The sequence below is a fragment of the Lissotriton vulgaris genome, chromosome 5, assembly GCF_964263255.1.
Source record: "Lissotriton vulgaris chromosome 5, aLisVul1.2, whole genome shotgun sequence".
Classification (NCBI taxonomy): domain Eukaryota; kingdom Metazoa; phylum Chordata; class Amphibia; order Caudata; family Salamandridae; genus Lissotriton; species Lissotriton vulgaris.
In genome coordinates this window covers 481,200,198-481,218,630 of record NC_141693.1, presented here as the reverse complement: position 1 = coordinate 481,218,630, position 18,433 = coordinate 481,200,198, and the positions used below count along the sequence as shown (strand labels likewise).

Below are 18,433 nucleotides of genomic sequence, written 5' to 3'. Positions count from 1 at the left end.
AGGGCAGACTAAACTACCAAGCCAATTCTTCACCAGAAAGGAGACAAGCTACCGGGGACCGGTTTCTGGCATTTCACCCGTCTTCGGCCCGGCTTGCTTGAATCCTGATGGTGCAGTGGGAAAGGGACTCATGTCTGAGTATACCCTGCCACACTTATAGTGGCCAAAAACGATTCAGAAAAGGGGGTGGTGATGAACAGAGTGTCTGAATTAAGCAGACCACTCTTACCCAGTCCAAAGATCAGGGCTTGATCCATCACCGTTATTTATCTCACTCCACCATCCCAGCTCAGAACCTGGCTATATGCAAATCAGTCTGTCCCTGGCCCAGTGCATCATGGGAACAGGGCAGACTAAACTACCAAGCCAATTCTTCACGGGCCGACGACGGCTGAAATGCCAGAAACCGGTCCCCGGAAGCTTGTTTCCTTCCCAGTGTAAGAATTGGCTTGGTAGTTTGGTTTGCCCTGTTCCCATCATGCACTGGGACAGGAACAGACTAATTTGCAAATAGCCAGGTTCTGAGCTGGGATGGTGCAGTGAGCTAAAAAACGGTGTTGGATCTAGCCCTGATCTCTTGACTGGGTGAGAGTATTCTGCTTAATTCAGAAACTCTGTCCATCACCACCCCTTGTTGTTAAATATTTTGTCCACCCTAAGCGTGGAAGGGTATACTCAGATGTGAGTCCCTCGCTCATTGCACCATCAGGATTCAAGCAAGCCGGGCCGACGACGGCTGAAATGCCAGATACGGGTCCCCGGAAGCTTGTTTCCTTCCCAGTGTAAGAATTGGCTTGGTAGTTTGGTTTGCCCTGTTCCCATCATGCACTGGGACAGGAACAGACTAATTTGCAAATAGCCAGGTTCTGAACTGGGATGGTGCAGTGAGCTAAAACACGGTGTTGGATCTAGCCCTGATCTATTGACTGGGTGAGAGTATTCTGCTTAATTCAGAAACTCTGTCCATCACCACCCCTTGTTGTTAAATATTTTGTCCACCCTAAGCGTGGAAGGGTTTACTCAGATGTGAGTCCCTTGCTCATTGCACTATCAGGATTCAAGCAAGCCGGGCCGACGACGGCTGAAATGCCAGAAACTGGTCCCCGGAAGCTTGTTTCCTTCCCAGTGTAAGAATTGGCTTGGTAGTTTGGTTTGCCCTGGTCCCATCATGCACTGGGACAGGAACATACTAATTTGCATATAGCCAGGTTCTGAACTGGGATGGTGCAGTGAGCTAAAAAACGGTGTTGGATCTAGCCCTGATCTCTTGACTGGGTGAGAGTATTCTGCTTAATTCAGAAACTCTGTCCATCACCACCCCTTGTTGTTAAATATTTTGTCCACCCTAAGCGTGGAAGGGTATACTCAGATGTAAGTCCCTTGCTCATTGCACCATCAGGATTCAAGCAAGCCGGGCTGACGACGGCTGTAATGCCAGAAACCGGTCCCCGGAAGCTTGTTTCCTTCCCAGTGTAAGAATCGGCTTGGTAGTTTGGTTTGCCCTGGTCCCATCATGCACTGGGACAGGAACAGACTAATTTGCATATAGCCAGGTTCTGAACTGGGATGGTGCAGTGAGCTAAAAAACGGTGTTGGATCTAGCCCTGATCTCTTGACTGGGTGAGAGTATTCTGCTTAATTCAGAAACTCTGTCCATCACCACCCCTTGTTGTTAAATATTTTGTCCACCCTAAGCGTGGAAGGGTATACTCAGATGTGAGTCCCTTGCTCATTGCACCATCAGGATTCAAGCAAGCCGGGCCGACGACGGCTGAAATGCCAGAAACCGGTCCCCAGAAGCTTGTTTCCTTCCCAGTGTAAGAATTAGCTTGGTAGTTTGGTTTGCCCTGTTCCCATCATGCACTGGGACAGGAACAGACTAATTTGCATATAGCCAGGTTCTGAACTGGGATGGTGCAGTGAGCTAAAAAACGGTGTTGGATCTAGCCCTGATCTCTTGACTGGGTGAGAGTATTCTGCTTAATTCAGAAACTCTGTCCATCACCACCCCTTGTTGTTAAATATTTTGTCTACCCTAAGCGTGGAAGGGTATACTCAGATGTGAGTCCCTTGCTCATTGCACCATCAGGATTCAAGCAAGCCGGGCCGACGACGGCTGAAATGCCAGAAACTGGTCCCCGGAAGCTTGTTTCCTTCCCAGTGTAAGAATTAGCTTGGTAGTTTGGTTTGCCCTGTTCCCATCATGCACTGGGACAGGACCAGACTAATTTGCATACAGCCAGGTTCTGAACTGGGATGGTGCAGTGAGCTAAAAAACGGTGTTGGATCTAGCCCTGATCTCTTGACTGGGTGAGAGTATTCTGCTTAATTCAGAAACTCTGTCCATCACCACCCCTTGTTGTTAAATATTTTGTCCACCCTAAGCGTGGAAGGGTATACTCAGATGTAAGTCCCTTGCTCATTGCACCATCAGGATTCAAGCAAGCCGGGCTGACGACGGCTGTAATGCCAGAAACCGGTCCCCGGAAGCTTGTTTCCTTCCCAGTGTAAGAATCGGCTTGGTAGTTTGGTTTGCCCTGGTCCCATCATGCACTGGGACAGGAACAGACTAATTTGCATATAGCCAGGTTCTGAACTGGGATGGTGCAGTGAGCTAAAAAACGGTGTTGGATCTAGCCCTGATCTCTTGACTGGGTGAGAGTATTCTGCTTAATTCAGAAACTCTGTCCATCACCACCCCTTGTTGTAAAATATTTTGTCCACCCTAAGCGTGGAAGGGTATACTCAGATGTGAGTCCCTTGCTCATTGCACCATCAGGATTCAAGCAAGCCGGGCCGACGACGGCTGAAATGCCAGAAACCGGTCCCCAGAAGCTTGTTTCCTTCCCAGTGTAAGAATTAGCTTGGTAGTTTGGTTTGCCCTGTTCCCATCATGCACTGGGACAGGAACAGACTAATTTGCATATAGCCAGGTTCTGAACTGGGATGGTGCAGTGAGCTAAAAAACGGTGTTGGATCTAGCCCTGATCTCTTGACTGGGTGAGAGTATTCTGCTTAATTCAGAAACTCTGTCCATCACCACCCCTTGTTGTTAAATATTTTGTCTACCCTAAGCGTGGAAGGGTATACTCAGATGTGAGTCCCTTGCTCATTGCACCATCAGGATTCAAGCAAGCCGGGCCGACGACGGCTGAAATGCCAGAAACCGGTCCCCGGAAGCTTGTGTCCTTCCCAGTGTAAGAATTAGCTTGGTAGTTTGGTTTGCCCTGTTCCCATCATGCACTGGGACAGGACCAGACTAATTTGCATACAGCCAGGTTCTGAACTGGGATGGTGCAGTGAGCTAAAAAACGGTGTTGGATCTAGCCCTGATCTCTTGACTGGGTGAGAGTATTCTGCTTAATTCAGAAACTCTGTCCATCACCACCCCTTGTTGTTAAATATTTTGTCCACCCTAAGCGTGGAAGGGTATACTCAGATGTGAGTCCCTTGCTCATTGCACCATCAGGATTCAAGCAAGCCGGGCCGACGACGGCTGAAATGCCAGAAACCGGTCCCCGGAAGCTTGTTTCCTTCCCAGTGTAAGAATTGGCTTGGTAGTTTGATTTGCCCTGTTCCCATCATGCACTGGGACAGGAACAGACTAATTTGCATATAGCCAGGTTCTGAACTGGGATGGTGCAGTGAGCTAAAAAACGGTGTTGGATCTAGCCCTGATCTCTTGACTGGGTGAGAGTATTCTGCTTAATTCAGAAACTCTGTCCATCACCACCCCTTGTTGTTAAATATTTTGTCCACCCTAAGCGTGGAAGGGTATACTCAGATGTGAGTCCCTTGCTCATTGCACCATCAGGATTCAAGCAAGCCGGGCTGACGACGGCTGAAATGCCAGAAACCGGTCCCCGGAAGCTTGTTTCCTTCCCAGTTTAAGAATTGGCTTGGTAGTTTGGTTTGCCCTGGTCCCATCATGCACTGGGACAGGAACAGACTAATTTACATATAGCCAGGTTCTGAACTGGGATGGTGCAGTGAGCTAAAAAACAGTGTTGGATCTAGCCCTGATCTCTTGACTGGGTGAGAGTATTCTGCTTAATTCAGAAACTCTGTCCATCACCACCCCTTGTTGTTAAATATTTTGTCCACCCTAAGCGTGGAAGGGTATACTCAGATGTGAGTCCCTTGCTCATTGCACCATCAGGATTCAAGCAAGCCGGGCCGACGACGGCTGAAATGCCAGAAACCGGTCCCCGGAAGCTTGTTTCCTTCCCAGTGTAAGAATTGGCTTGGTAGTTTGGTTTGCCCTGTTCCCATCATGCACTGGGACAGGAACAGACTAATTTGCATATAGCCAGGTTCTGAACTGGGATGGTGCAGTGAGCTAAAAAACGGTGTTGGATCTAGCCCTGATCTCTTGACTGGGTGAGAGTATTCTGCTTAATTCAGAAACTCTGTCCATCACCACCCCTTGTTGTTAAATACTTTGTCCACCCTAAGCGTGGAAGGGTATACTCAGATGTGAGTCCCTTGCTCATTGGACCATCAGGATTCAAGCAAGCCGGGCCGACGATGGCTGAAATGCCAGAAACTGGTCCCCGGAAGCTTGTTTCCTTCCCAGTGTAAGAATTGGCTTGGTAGTTTGGTTTGCCCTGGTCCCATCATGCACTGGGACAGGAACATACTAATTTGCATATAGCCAGGTTCTGAACTGGGATGGTGCAGTGAGCTAAAAAACGGTGTTGGATCTAGCCCTGATCTCTTGACTGGGTGAGAGTATTCTGCTTAATTCAGAAACTCTGTCCATCACCACCCCTTGTTGTTAAATATTATCGTGTTTAGTGACATGGTGCTGTACAAATATAACATATATAACACATATTTACGCAGATGGACGGAATTTTTCACAAGTGCCCAACATTAGACACATAAACCACAGCAGGATATAGTATTTGCTTATTCTATTTATTTATTTATTTATTTACGGATTTTGTAAAGCGCACGGCTACCCCCAATGGAGGTGTCCCGGCGCTAAAAACTGATTGGCAGAAAAGAGAGGAAGTAGACTACACAGATACAAAAAGCCAAGTCTTCAGGCGTCTGCGGAAAAGCACTTCAGATGGGGCAAATCTAAGATCAATAGGTAGACTGTTCCAGTATTTGGCTGCAAGGACGGCAAAAGCTCTGCCACCCATTCTTGTGCGACGGAATCTAGGCACACACATGAGGCGCAGATTGTTGGAGCGGAGATCCCTGACCGAGTAGGACAACCTCAGTCTTTTTCTTAAATAGTCTGGGCCAGTACCATTCAACGCTCGAAAGGCGAGGATGAGCGTTTTGAACTTAATTCGGTTAACTATAGGCAACCAATGAAGCTCTTTGCGAAACGCTGAGATCGAATGTCTGTAGGGAATGTTACCAATCAATCTTGCGGCAGCGTTCTGCACCACCTGGAGACGTTCAATTTGGTACAGAGGGGCCCCTGCATATAAACTGTTCGCGTAATCCAGGTCGGAGGTAATTAAGGCCTGGGTAACAGTTCTGCGTGCCTCCATAGGTAAAAAAGGAAAAATCTTCCTCATCATTTTTAATTTACCATAACAAATCGACGTGACCTTATTGATTTGAGGGCTGCAAGATAGCGTATCATCGAATATGAACCCCAGGTTGCGGGCAGAGTGAACCGGGGTAGGAGGAGGGTTGAGTATCGTAGGCCACCATAAAGAAGGTGGAATGGTCATTTTTTGATTGAAAAACAAAACCTCCGTTTTATCGGTGTTTAATTGCAGATGGTTAGTGGACATCCAGGAGCAGATCTCGCCAAGACAATGGCGAAAACTGGAGAGGCTGGAGTCAGAGTGATCGCTGAAAGAGAATATAAGCGGAGTATCATCAGCATACGAGATCACTCTGACTCCGCATGCCTCTACTACCTTGGCCAACGGGGCTAGGTAAACATTGAAGAACAGGGGGCTTAACGCTGAGCCCTGTGGGACTCCGCGAACCAGAGGTTTGCATTCTGATTCAAAAGGTCTGAGAAGAACCCTCTGTGATCGTCCTTGGAGGAAGGAACCCAGCCATGATAAGGCAACGCCGCTCACTCCAATCTGCTTCATACGGTCAAGGAGGATTATATGGGACACCGTATCGAAAGCGGCGGACAGGTCGAGGAGGACCAACATGGCCTCCTCGCCCTTGTCCACACACTGAAACCAGCACGGAAACCGGACTGGGAATCATGCAGAAGAGAATTGGTCTCCAGGTATTCTGCTAGTTGTAATTGGACTGCCTTTTCCAAAACCTTCGCAGGTTTAGGAAGTAGAGAGATAGGCCGATAGTTACTGAATTGCGTAGGGTCGGCATCAGCTTTCTTCAAGATAGGTACAAGCAAAGCTTCCTTCCAGGCTAAGGGGAACTGGCCTAGTTGTAAAGAGGCGTTCCAGATGGAAGTAAGAGGCTCTAACAGTAAGGTAGACAACTCACTCATAATTTTAGGGGGGACCGGGTCCAAAGGGGAACCTGATTTGCACTGTAATAATAGTTTACGTGCAAGATTAGGGGTGAGGTCCTTAAAAACAACTAAAGTAGGAGCAGTGTCCTGGTTAGTTGAAACCGGGAAAAGGGAGAGGTCAAGAGCACCAGCTGGAGGGAAGGAGGAAGCAATTTTGTCAATTTTTCCTTGAAAGAAGTCTGATAGTCCATTACAAAGAGACTGACTGGCAAGATTATTGGGTGTCATAGCGGGGGGTTTAACAAAGTCCTTGACAATTTTAAACAGTGTTTTTTCTAGTTGTGGAATTGGATGGACAAGTTGAATTAACAACGTTAACGTTTCGACCCTAGGATGTAGTGCAGATTCGTAAGCATCTATAGCGGGTCTTCATCAGGACAGGAAAAGATATGACTGTCTAGTATCAAAGAAGTGTAGTGATTTACTTCCTTGTGTCCTACTTGTGGAGGTGTCAGCCGACACCATTCATTCACTTTCAGGATCGTCTACTGCAGACACTTTTAGCTTTTCATCGCCAGCCGTTGGGATAAATAGTGTTGGGCACCGCCGTATCGATCACCAGGGATTGAGAGGATCCAACAGGAGACATTCCTCGTCCATCTGAAGCTTGCAACAAATGACTGCGTTGTGATTGGTCTAAGCACCTTGACACATCGCTCAGCCACGGGCTACAGGGGTGGACATGTTCTTCATGCAGGCTGTAATGCAGCCGGCATGGAGAAGGGGAAAGTGCGCATGACTGGTTTGGGCGGCCCAACAGGGCCGACCAAACAGGTATTGCGCACTTAGGAGTGGGCAAACCACTCCTCCCCTGCCCAAGCTCCATGAGCAGAGTAGCCCCGTCTGGCCACAAAGCAGCAGGACACGTCCCAAAGCATGAATTGATAATAGCTTAAAGATATTATAATTTTATGTTTCTCTTTTTCACACTGCTTAAAAGCAGGGGGTGACGCTCCTCCCCCATAGCGGAGGAGCCGCCCTCCCCATGAAGCTGATGGGGCTGCTTTGGACCAATTCTCCTTTCGAATTAGAGTGGCCTTTTAATTAGAATACGGCCAGTTACAACAGTTACCGGCATCGTCGGAACTGTGAAATTCATAATCTTTCCACAGATCTGTTTATTTTCACACAGATATTTCAGCTGCTTAAGGAATCTGGGGAAATGAGGAATTACTGGGGGACTGAGACCCAGAACTACAAATTCCCTTGGTAAGTCCTTTTTTCTAAGGGGGACCTCAGAGTACAAATTGCAATAACCAGGTTTTTTTCCCACTCTCAGAGTTATCAATACCTTTAGGTATCAGTAATTCCGTGGATGGGAAAAATCCAGGCGATTTTCTTGGCCAACCATGATGAGTTCGATTTTCTGAACTTTCTTTGCATTTCCGCAAATAGTGTCACTAAACAGTATTAATATTATAACAAGTAAATGAAAAGGATGAAAGACCATCTGCGGTAAAATGAATAAGAAACATTCCACAAGTTTATACATATACCAGAAAACAATCCTTTATTATGAAGCTGCAGCATTATCAATAGTTTAAGGTTTGTCACTTTGTGATGAGCAATGGATGCTGGTCTGATTTAATAGCGTCACATGCACTTATGTTCAAATGCAGATAGTGCATAAAATCAGTCTTTTAGCTTACCCTGGACACATAGAAACATAGTATTCTGTTTTCTGACACTGATTGATTGAGGTGGTCAAAGAGAAGGCTCATTTAACCTTTAAAAGAAAGCTTACTTTTTTTAAAGACTAAGGGCCTGATGTAGGTAATCTCAATTTACCTATTCTTAAATACCGAATTTTACCGATTCGGTATTTAAGAATGGGTAAATGGGATGTAGATAATTTTTCGGTAAAAATTACCGAATAGGTAAGATTCGGTAATTAAGAATCGGTATTTACCGATTCGGTATTTACCGAATCTCAGTAATTCCCATTCATTCCTATGGGCCTGGAGGCCCATAGGAATGAATGGGAATTACCGATTCGGTAAATACAGAATCGGTAAATACTGAATCGGTAATAGGGGGAACCCTTTCAAGGGTGGCAGGGCGTCACATTGACACCCTGTTGCACCCCTGAATAGTGCTTGGGTGCACATGTGGCACACATACATGCCCTAAGGGCATGTATGTGTGCCACATGGCACTGAATAAAAGGCAAAAAATTGCTTTTTAAAAGGAATTCGTTATTTACCACCAACTAATAGTTGGGGGCAAATAACGAATCCTTACATGTAAGAAGCACTCACTTGAGTGCTCCCTACATTACAGATTCGGTAATTTACCAAATCGATATTTTAAGAATAAGGGGCCAGATGTAGGTAAAATAGATTTACCGATTTTTAATTACCGAATTTTACCGATTCGGTAATTAAAAATCGGTAAATCTAAGAGGTGGATATGTAGGTATTTCCAGATGTGGAAATACCGAATCTGTAACATTCGGTATTTACTGATTCTGTAAATACCGATTCTGTATTTACAGAATCGGTAAATACCGAATTTTGCAAGGGTGCAGGGGGTGTCACTTTGACACCCTCTGGCACCCCACAAATAGGCATGTGCACCATGTGGCACACTGACATGCCCTAAGGGCATAAGGGCATGTCTGTCTGTCACATGGCTAGGTGTGCATGCACACATGTGCCTGCACACCTGAATTCGGTATTTTACCATACAATAGGATTGTGTGGTAAAATACCGATTTTGTAGGGCCTTTGGGACTCAGAAGAGTCCCACCTACATCTGAGATTTACCGAATCGGTAAAAATACCGATTCGGTATTTTACAGAATCTGTAAATTTACTGATTCAGTAAATTTACCGATTCTGTAAAATTGTGCCCCTACATGCCAATTCTTGAATACCGGTCGGTAACGGCCGAAAATACCGATTTTCGGCCGTTACCGACCGACCTACATCTGGCCCTCGGTAATTTACTGATTTCTTAAATTACCGATTCGGTAAATTACCGAATCCTGAAATGTGGCCTCCTACATCTGAAAAGCCTAATACTGGTCGGTAACGGCCGAAATTCGGTAATTTCGGCCGTTACCGGCCGGTATCAGGCTTCCTACATCTGGCCCTAAATATGAAGATGAGGAAGGCGTACCAGCATGCAATCTAAAGAAGCTAGTAGACTATATAACATTCATTTTTTTCCTCAACATTACATTTTCGAGAGCTGCGTTTGTCCTTTTTTCTTCCCCTGTCTATTCTAGTAAAAAAGGGGGCGAGGAGAAAGGAGGTCGTATCCTCGTCATACCTACCATCAATGTTCCTGATTTTGCTATTTATTTTCAGCTGCCCCTCTTTTTCTTTACTTTTACGGTGTTGAAATACTCATCCCCCCCATTCACACACCTCTTCTGCTGTGTAACCATTAGAGGATCCCATTTGTTTCCCTACTACATTATGTAACTTTCAATATGTCAGTGAAAGACTATAGTCACTCAAACAGAAACCTTTGAGGTTTTTTATTTTGACCTTTCAGATGCTTTATTTTCTAAACTTGAATCCATTACCTTCCACATAAGAAGTCAACCCTAAGTAAGGCAACTTTCAGCATAACATTGTCTGCCATAGATTTTCTACATTAACCTTTTCCATGCTCATGACGGAGCCGCTCCGTCATGAGCCTCGGTTGAGCTGTGCTCATGACGGAGCGGTTCTGTCATGGCCCACTCGGCGCGCCTGCGCGGCGCGAATTCCGCGCCTGCGCTGGACGTTCCATTGAGCGGGCGGGGCCATGACGGAACCGCTCCGTCATGAGCACAGCTCAACCGCGGCTCGTGACGGAGCGGCTCCATCACGAGCATGCGAGCGCCGCTCTGCCCCCCCCCCCCCCACCCTCCTAGAGCTGCGGCGGAATTGCCGCCGCAGCAAAGGGGTTAACAGTCTTCTCTAGGAATACCCCATATCCCCAAATAACATTGTACTCTTCTATCCTTACAAAGGAATTATTGTAATTTGGCTAAGCTGGTAAGTTATGGATCTGTGCACATTACTGGTATCAGAAATGTTAGCACTTTTAAACCCTATTCAAAAGGAACAGTCTATTGCCAGAATGCTGAACAATGAGAAACACTCACCCCCAGTCAGAGATCTGGGCCTAAATCTATCGTCTTTTTTTCTCACCACGCCACTCCTGTTTGGACCCAGCCATATGCAAATCAGTCATGACCCTTCTACCCATGGGAACAGTGCAGGCTGAACTGCAATGCCAGGCCGGGCCCTTCCTCGACAGGAAATAAGCATTCTAGGACCAGTTTCGCGGTATAACCTCATAATGGCTAGGATAGCTTGAATCCAGTGGCATGGCGACCTGGGGGTGAGTGTTTGACAGCGTTCAGCATTACAACCATCAATTGTTCTTTTTGCACCCCAAGTGGGACTGATATGCTCACCATGCCACTGGATTCAAGCTATCCTGGCTGATGATGGCCGATACCCAATATTGGTTCTAGGATTCTTGTTTCTGGTTCAGGGACAAGCTGGCATGGCAGTTCGGGTTGGACTATTCCCATTGGAAGCAGGGTCAAGACTGATTTGCTTATGGCAGGGTCCAAACTGGAATGGCATGGGGAGCAAAATGGATGGATTTAGGCCCAGATGTCTGACTGGGCTTGAGCATTTGACATTATTCAACATTCCATCCATCAATTGTTCTTTTTGCAACTTTTAAACACTATGGCAGACATGAGTTGAATTTTCTGGCTTGGGAGGACACAAATGTCGAAGACTGCAAATAAATATTTCTCTTACCTCATCCTGTGCTACTTGGGCTGCACGAAAATCTTCATTCTGAATCTGGTTTCTTGACGTTGTCTGGATAAAAGCATAAGCGTTATTCATAAATGGATGAGAAACAATGTGATGATTAAAGGCTTACTTTAGTGCATCAATTTTTCATGATTGAATCATTAGCATCTCTCTAAATCGCCCCAACATGGAACAAGTATCTGCATATTCCACTCCTCTGCCAAATGAAAATTATATAAAAAGGTACTAATCATTCTCTACCACAGTCATAGAGAGAAAAATACAAAATCCCTCAGAGGGCCTACAAAACTAGTGGAATAGATACTATACTGGGGTACCAAACAACAAATTAGCAAATTGTGGAAGGTATAAGCAAAGATGCAAAACAATCACTACTGTTCAACAAACAAAAATACATAGCACAACCATCCCTGATATTGTTTATACTGGCTGCCTTTATTATCCATGAATGAATTAAATCAGATCAAATGAACAAGTTACTTACCTTCTTTAATGCGCTTTCTGGTAGAGACTATCTAGCTGTATTTTCCTTACATTTTGCATATTCCCCAGACGTCACACTAGATTAGTAAACTTTTCAGTAGTACTTCAGCGTGCCATCAGTTGGCACTATGAAGTTACACAGTGATGCCATTCTGCTTCAGAAATGACATGTGGGGCCCGTATAGGTCGCACCCCTTCATGGTGATCTCAGTTGCTTTTGAGGCTGTCTGCATCCCCAGATGCAGATCCACAAGAGCAAATTGGTCGTGATCAGTGTGCAGATTCCTCGACATGGAATATTAATGGACAGAGTCCAATCACAGAACAGGGAGGATGGCATGGTCAGTAAATAATCTGCAGCTAGCTAGAGTCTCTATCAAAAAGAGCATTGCCAAAGGTAAGTAACGTGTTCTTCTGCTATTGACTTCAATTTGGAAATTCGTCACCTTTTGAATTCCAAAGCAGTACCCATGGGAGGTGAGTCTATGAATAGACTCAAGAAAGTTTTGCAATAAAAATGCCCTTTTTGGCAGCCCTGAGTGACCAGACAATAGTGCTTCATAAACGTATGGTGGAACGCCCACATAGCTGCTTGCCTATGTCTAGGAAAGGGACTCCCACATGCAAGCTCAGTGGTAGCAGCTTTGACCCTGATAGAATGAGCACACAGTCCTCCCAGATGGCTACTTTTTAGCCAGAGTATAGCAGATCTTAATGCAGAGCACTATCCAGTAGGAGTTGATGATCATCTGTACAGCCTTGCTTTTTTTCGTACCATCCAATCCCTACAAACAGCTAATCGCCAACCTGGTGGTCTTCTGTTTGATCTATATAGAAGTTCAGCACTGTCTTGGGGTCCACATAATGAAGTCTCTCCTCCTCCTCACAGGAGTTAGGTGGAGCATAGAATGCCAGCAGGGTGATGGTTTGACCGACCTGGAACTGCATCACAACTTTGGGCAAAAAAGATGCCATAGTCTGTAGAATAAGATTGCCTGGCTGCTACGATGAAATCAACCACCTTTGGAGGAAGGCCAAAGGTGTTCAGTTGTAGCCATTCAATCTCCAAGCAAGAAGGAGGAGATTGCGGAGGCCCAGATGCACCGAAACCTTCCCTATTGCTGAAACAGCAGGTCCTTCCTGGTGGGCAGCGTGACCGGAGGACATATGCTCAAGCGCATGAGCTCTGGTTACAATATTCTCCTTGCCCACTCTGTGGTCACTAGGAAAACTTTGGCCCGGTCATTACTGGTCTTCTTCAGAACTCATGGCAGGAGTGGTAATGGTGGAAAGGCATACAGGAGTCTGGAGTTACACGCAAGGCAGAACTGGTCTCTGATCGAGAAACACAGTGGAAACTTCAACGCACAAAAATGCTGACATTGCACTTTCGTGGCGGTGGCAAGTAGATCTAGACAACGTTCTTCCAATTCATGGAAGAGACCTCTCAACCTCTGGGTATAATTGCCTCTCATGATCCACTAGGTGCTGATAGCTGATCTTGTTCGTCCTGGGATTTAAAGATTCTGGAAGGTGGCTCACCACCAGAAAATACCATGGTGACCCAGCCACTTCCTGAGGTGCAAAGCTTCCTGGTACAGGTTCCGAGACCCCACCCAAAATCCTGTGTGTTGCAATAGCACATGGTGTTGGTGTTGTCCGTGAGCACCTGAACCAGCCTCCCCTTGATGGACAGAAGGAAAGCTCTCAGTGCCAAGCGGATGGCCTTCGGCTCCAGAAAGTTGACCCAACCCCATCCCAGAAGAACTGTATCGGTCATTACTTTCAGTTCTAGGTGGGGAATGAAGAGGGGTCTGCCATGTAGGGCCAACTACAGTCCAGCAACCACCACTGCAGATCCTTTGTAGTCTCCCCCAGAAATCTGAAAACGGTTAAAGAGGTCCCCTTAATGTTATGCCTAATGAGACTTCAGATCCCACTGCAGAGCCCACAGATGCCACTCAGCATTCTCAACCATCAGGATGCATGGGGCCATCATCCCAACAGCCTCAGAGATGACGTCACTGAAATTAAGGACTGAAGCTGAAAGATCAGGATCATAGCCTGAATGCCAAAGACTCTCTTTCCTGGGGCTAAGGCACGAAACCAAACAGCATCCAGAATGGCACCGATAAGGGAGCGAGTCTGAGAAAGAGTCAGGTGTGACTTCAGCACATTGAAAGTGAACCTCAAAGCTGAAAAAAGGGTCACTGTAGTCTTCAGAGAGTTGATGACTGCCTGAGGCAAGCCTGCCTTGAACAGCCAGTCATCAAGGTAGGGGAACCTGGATCCTCTGACCTCCAAAGAAAGGGCTGCCACCACCACCATCACTTTTGTGAACACCAGAGGGGTGTTAGTGAGACCAAACAGAAGCACAGTGAACCGGAAATACTCCTATCTCACCACGAGCTGCAGGTAGTACCGATGTGCTGGTAGGATTGATATAGAGAAATCGGCAAATGGGTGGGGGGGTGGACTGGGTGGCCATTGACCTTGAATGTGGACGCAGTAGGCACCCTGGCTCGACTGCAAAACTGTTGGGCTCACAGCTGAGGCAGGATAGGCTAGGTGTATAAGACAGCTTGACCAAATCCGCAAAAGGAGGGGGAAGGTTGGTGCGATTGTTTGAGGCAGGCAGATAAGCCCAGAGAGCGTGCATTAGCTCGGTTCTCTTTAAGCTCTCTAAAGTGGAATCAGCCTTGTCTCCAAACAGGCGAGACCTGTCAAAAGGCATGCCCAAAAGGGAGGGTTGGATGTCAACTGAGAACTCAGTTGATTGCAACACTTGTGTCAATGGCTCGTCCGATGGAATCCGTGGTGTCCAAGTACCAATTAATCGCGTCACGACCATCTTGGATAGCCTAAGAAAAGACCAATCAGAGAACCTCAGGGGGGATTTGAGCCATCAAGCCACAGAGGCCATGGAAGTACCATCCCAGGAGGCAGTGGGCATTTACTGATCATAAAGCCAGGCTTGTGGAAGACAACATTTGTTTCCCAAATGTTTCCACCCATTTAGACTCCTTATTGGATGGAATCCTTGGAAAAGTATTGGGATTAGACCTGCTCGTGGATACTTCCATCACTAAACATTAGGGGGAAAGGGTATGAGAGATGAACACTGGGTTGTCTTGAGCAGTGCAATAGCGTCTCAGAATTTGTGTTTTGACTGGAGAGCCAGAGCATGGTTTAGCTCTAGCCACCAACGAGGTATTGTTAGTGCCTCAATAAAAGGTAAAAAGGGCTCATAAGATGTCTGCCCCATTCAGAGAACGTCAGTCAATATGTTAGTTTTGACCTCCAAGGTACAGCGGTCAAGGACTTTGGCCGCTATACACATTACCATGGTATAGGAAGCACATTCCTCAGTGGCTGGGTTAGGGGTGAGAAAAGGCTCATTTAAGGGGATGTATTGAGACCACTAACCGCAAGTTATCATACTAATTGGTATCTTGGTAGGGCTGGAGAGACTTGCAATCCATGTCATATTCCTTGCCTGGGTCTGTTCCAAAATGTGAATGTAGAGTGAATTGTCTCTCTTCTAGAGGCATCCGATTAAGTGGAGAGCCCTTTGTCAGGCGTGGCCTTGATTCAGGTTGGATGGTGCTGACTTGGAGTTGGAGAGCACTATTGGTACCTCTTGATCTGACATTGATTGATTCTGTACCAGCTTTGAAGTCATAGGGATCAGCATGGTTCTGACTGGAGCCAGGAGTGTTGTGATGGGCCCAGAGGGCCCAACTGGTGCAGAGGGTGAACCAGTCAGTGGTATTCTAGATGGAAGGCCTCTTTGCACAATAGGTCCCGAAGGCACACCAGAGTGAGTTAGCAAAGAACTGAAGAGTCGGTCAAGGAACTTTTTGACCTGTTATGGAGTTGCAGATGGCTTTAGAAACTCAGAGTGTGCCAGAACCAATTGGGGAATAGGCTCCGATTTTGGCTGACTTTGGGAGCAAGAACAAGAGCCATAGGGCCACCACTACCCTTGCTTAGGTGAATGCGAGTAGTGAGAAGGGGCCAAGTCCCACTTATGTTTCTTTTGAGACTTTCTGAATAATTTGGATCGCGACAAAGAGTGTAGTCCACTTCATGTTATATTGTAAATGACAAAGAGAATACAAGTGCTGCATCATCTCTTTTTGTGGCTCAGATGTTGAAAATTGGTTTTGGTGACCAATTAGCGGTGTGTCAAAGTGTTGTGATGTTCGTTACATAAAATAAGGGAAGAATTGCTTTAGCAAGATAGGCAAACAGGTTCATGGAAAGTGGCTCAGGTTTTGAATCAATCAACGGGGGCTCTTAGAAGCCCTGGAAACGAAGTCCCAGAAGAAGGTGGTGTAAAGTGACTGTTCCCTGTGGACCTTGGACAGACCTTTCTCAACACATACAGGCTAATCACCTGCTGACCTGCAGGTACATGCATCATGCATCGCACCCACTGCCTGCCCCGTATGAAGTCCCAGAGGACACTCCTGGTGAACTAGTACAGCCCAGGAAGAACGCACTTGCTGCAGCGCTATAGCACAAGTTTGTCATTGAGGTTATGGCCAGGGTGTTAGCATCACAGCTTGATAAGTGGGTGACTGAAGACAGGACTGATAGTTGGTGGCTTTCATATGATTCTCCTCTCTCCCAGTAAAGACATAGTGAGTTGTAGAGCATACTGACAAATAAGAGGGGCTGCGTGGGGACAGCTGAGGCAGGAGCTAAAAAATGGAGAAGTCAAGTGCAGTATTCTTACCCTGATAATTCTTATCCGATTCTTCTCTCTAGGTTGTGCCCATGCTCGAAAGCCTTCAGTGTCCATCAACAGACAATTTACAGACTGCACTAGTTTCTGACTGTAATGCTGGATGACCAGCCCAACTCTACTTGGTAAATCGGATTTCACTTTATTTTTACATTGGGCGACCATGAAGATCTTGTTTGAAGTCTAAATTCACACATCTTGTCCTTGATTCACTTGAATGTCTTAGCAAGTCTGCTGTACCTTTCAAACAGACTGTCCTGGCATTTCAAAGAAAGACTTACTCAGCCGCGGCCGGTGTAGTTAGGAGCGGTGGGGCCGGGTGGTGGAAATTAATTATTTATTTCAATTTCCCTTCTGGTCGTCTGTCGAATCTCCCACCAAACCGGCCCCACTGCCCCATCGCTCTTACCTGCACGGGCCGCTGCTGGGCTTATTGACAGAGTATCTGCATTTCCCAGGAAAGGCATCATGATTTTAAATTGGATTTGTTCATATGGCGATTATTGCCAATAGCAAAAGAGAGACCTAGATTTGAATGGTATAGCTTCAACACTTCTCTCTCCCTCCTAAGCAGCTAAAATAGATACTAGTGCCAACTGTGAGAATTTAGCCAATAATGCACACGATCCAGCACCTTTCCAGCCCTTTCCTTCGTGAATTTTCTAGTAAGTGGCTAATACATGCCTGGTATTACCAGCCGTTTACAGGCACCAATCAGAGAAATCTCCAGTCTACCTTATTCAATAGACTTCACTGAATGCAGAATGGTGGGGGAGTTACATATATTTAAGTATATTTGTATTTTGATGGCACTACATTCAAATCTAAGGCGCTTCCTAAAGCACCACCCTGTTGGTAAACATAGCTTGATGGTTATTGTGACTCCTTTAGTGGTTTGTGTTTAATCTACAGTAACTCCGCTTCCAGTTTTTAGCAGGTAATTTGGCCATATGTCTGCTGCAGACATCTGCATATAATGTGTCTAAATTCTAGTTGAGCCAACATTTTAGCCTTCACCTTTTCAACATTGCTAGTATTAGGGATCATCCAGCCTACTTGGAACAGTAGCTATATAAATACTGGAATGGCATATAAACTCCTCGTTTGAGTTGTGATACCTTTCAGTTGACCATGCCAGTTGCTTTGTTTTTCATAAAACCTGATGAAAGGTGCTGAGCAATTATACTGCTAGTGGAGTAATTCTAATAGCTCGCAGTAAGCTCCCCATACACTTATGATGGCAGTACCAACACTTCTAAGGAGGGTTTCCATACTTGTAAGAGGAGACAATATTTCGGCAGGTCTGTTGCTGTGGCAATATGAGTTTGTTTGGCTGTCGCCAATCTATGTGATTAGAGTGCATCTACCACTGGGACAGAAGAACCTTAAGAGCAGCTGAATGGCAGGCAAGCTGCTGTGTTGATACCGCCTGCTTGGCATTGGTTTTCCTTCTGCCAAGGTAGCGGAGACCTTTGCCCCTGGCGGAGGGCTACTCACCATATTGAGAGACCCATTGCCGGCAGGGTTCTCGGGCCCTGGATTGCATATGCCTCTGGGTGTGGGAAATGCACTTGGAGGCACAGCTGATTGAGGACCGGGCCATGCGGATATAGCTGGCACGGAATTTGAGTTTTGTCTGCAGAATGCAAACCCCAAACCAGGGGCTTCATTCTGCAGAACAAAGTAAAAATGTCCCTGTAGCACTGGGAGATTTCTCCCTGTGGGAAATAAACATTGTATTAATCTTCTGCCAAGGACCACCATGCAGGGGACTGGGCTGCATTGAGAATGCCCAGGAAATGCCCTGTGATTGTGGAACATATGAGTATTCACAAAACTCAAATGTCCTGTGCCACCATGAAAAAGCTGAGGGCAGGAGTAAATATCCTTTGACAGTGGTAAGTGGAAGGGAACACCTAAAATGCAAGTGGGGCTGTTGGTGAA

The 18,433-nt window shown here is 46.2% G+C and overlaps 1 protein-coding gene across 1 annotated transcript in view; it reads right to left on the bottom strand.

The window, feature by feature from the left end:
- The window catches only part of LOC147711121 (uncharacterized), a 638,193-nt gene that overhangs the window by 105,299 nt on the left and 514,461 nt on the right, over positions 1–18,433 (bottom strand). The window contains exon 9 of the mRNA XM_086921927.1: positions 11,239–11,301. Coding sequence (XP_086778053.1) covers positions 11,239–11,301 — 63 coding nt within the window. The remainder of the gene's footprint in view (positions 1–11,238; positions 11,302–18,433) is intronic.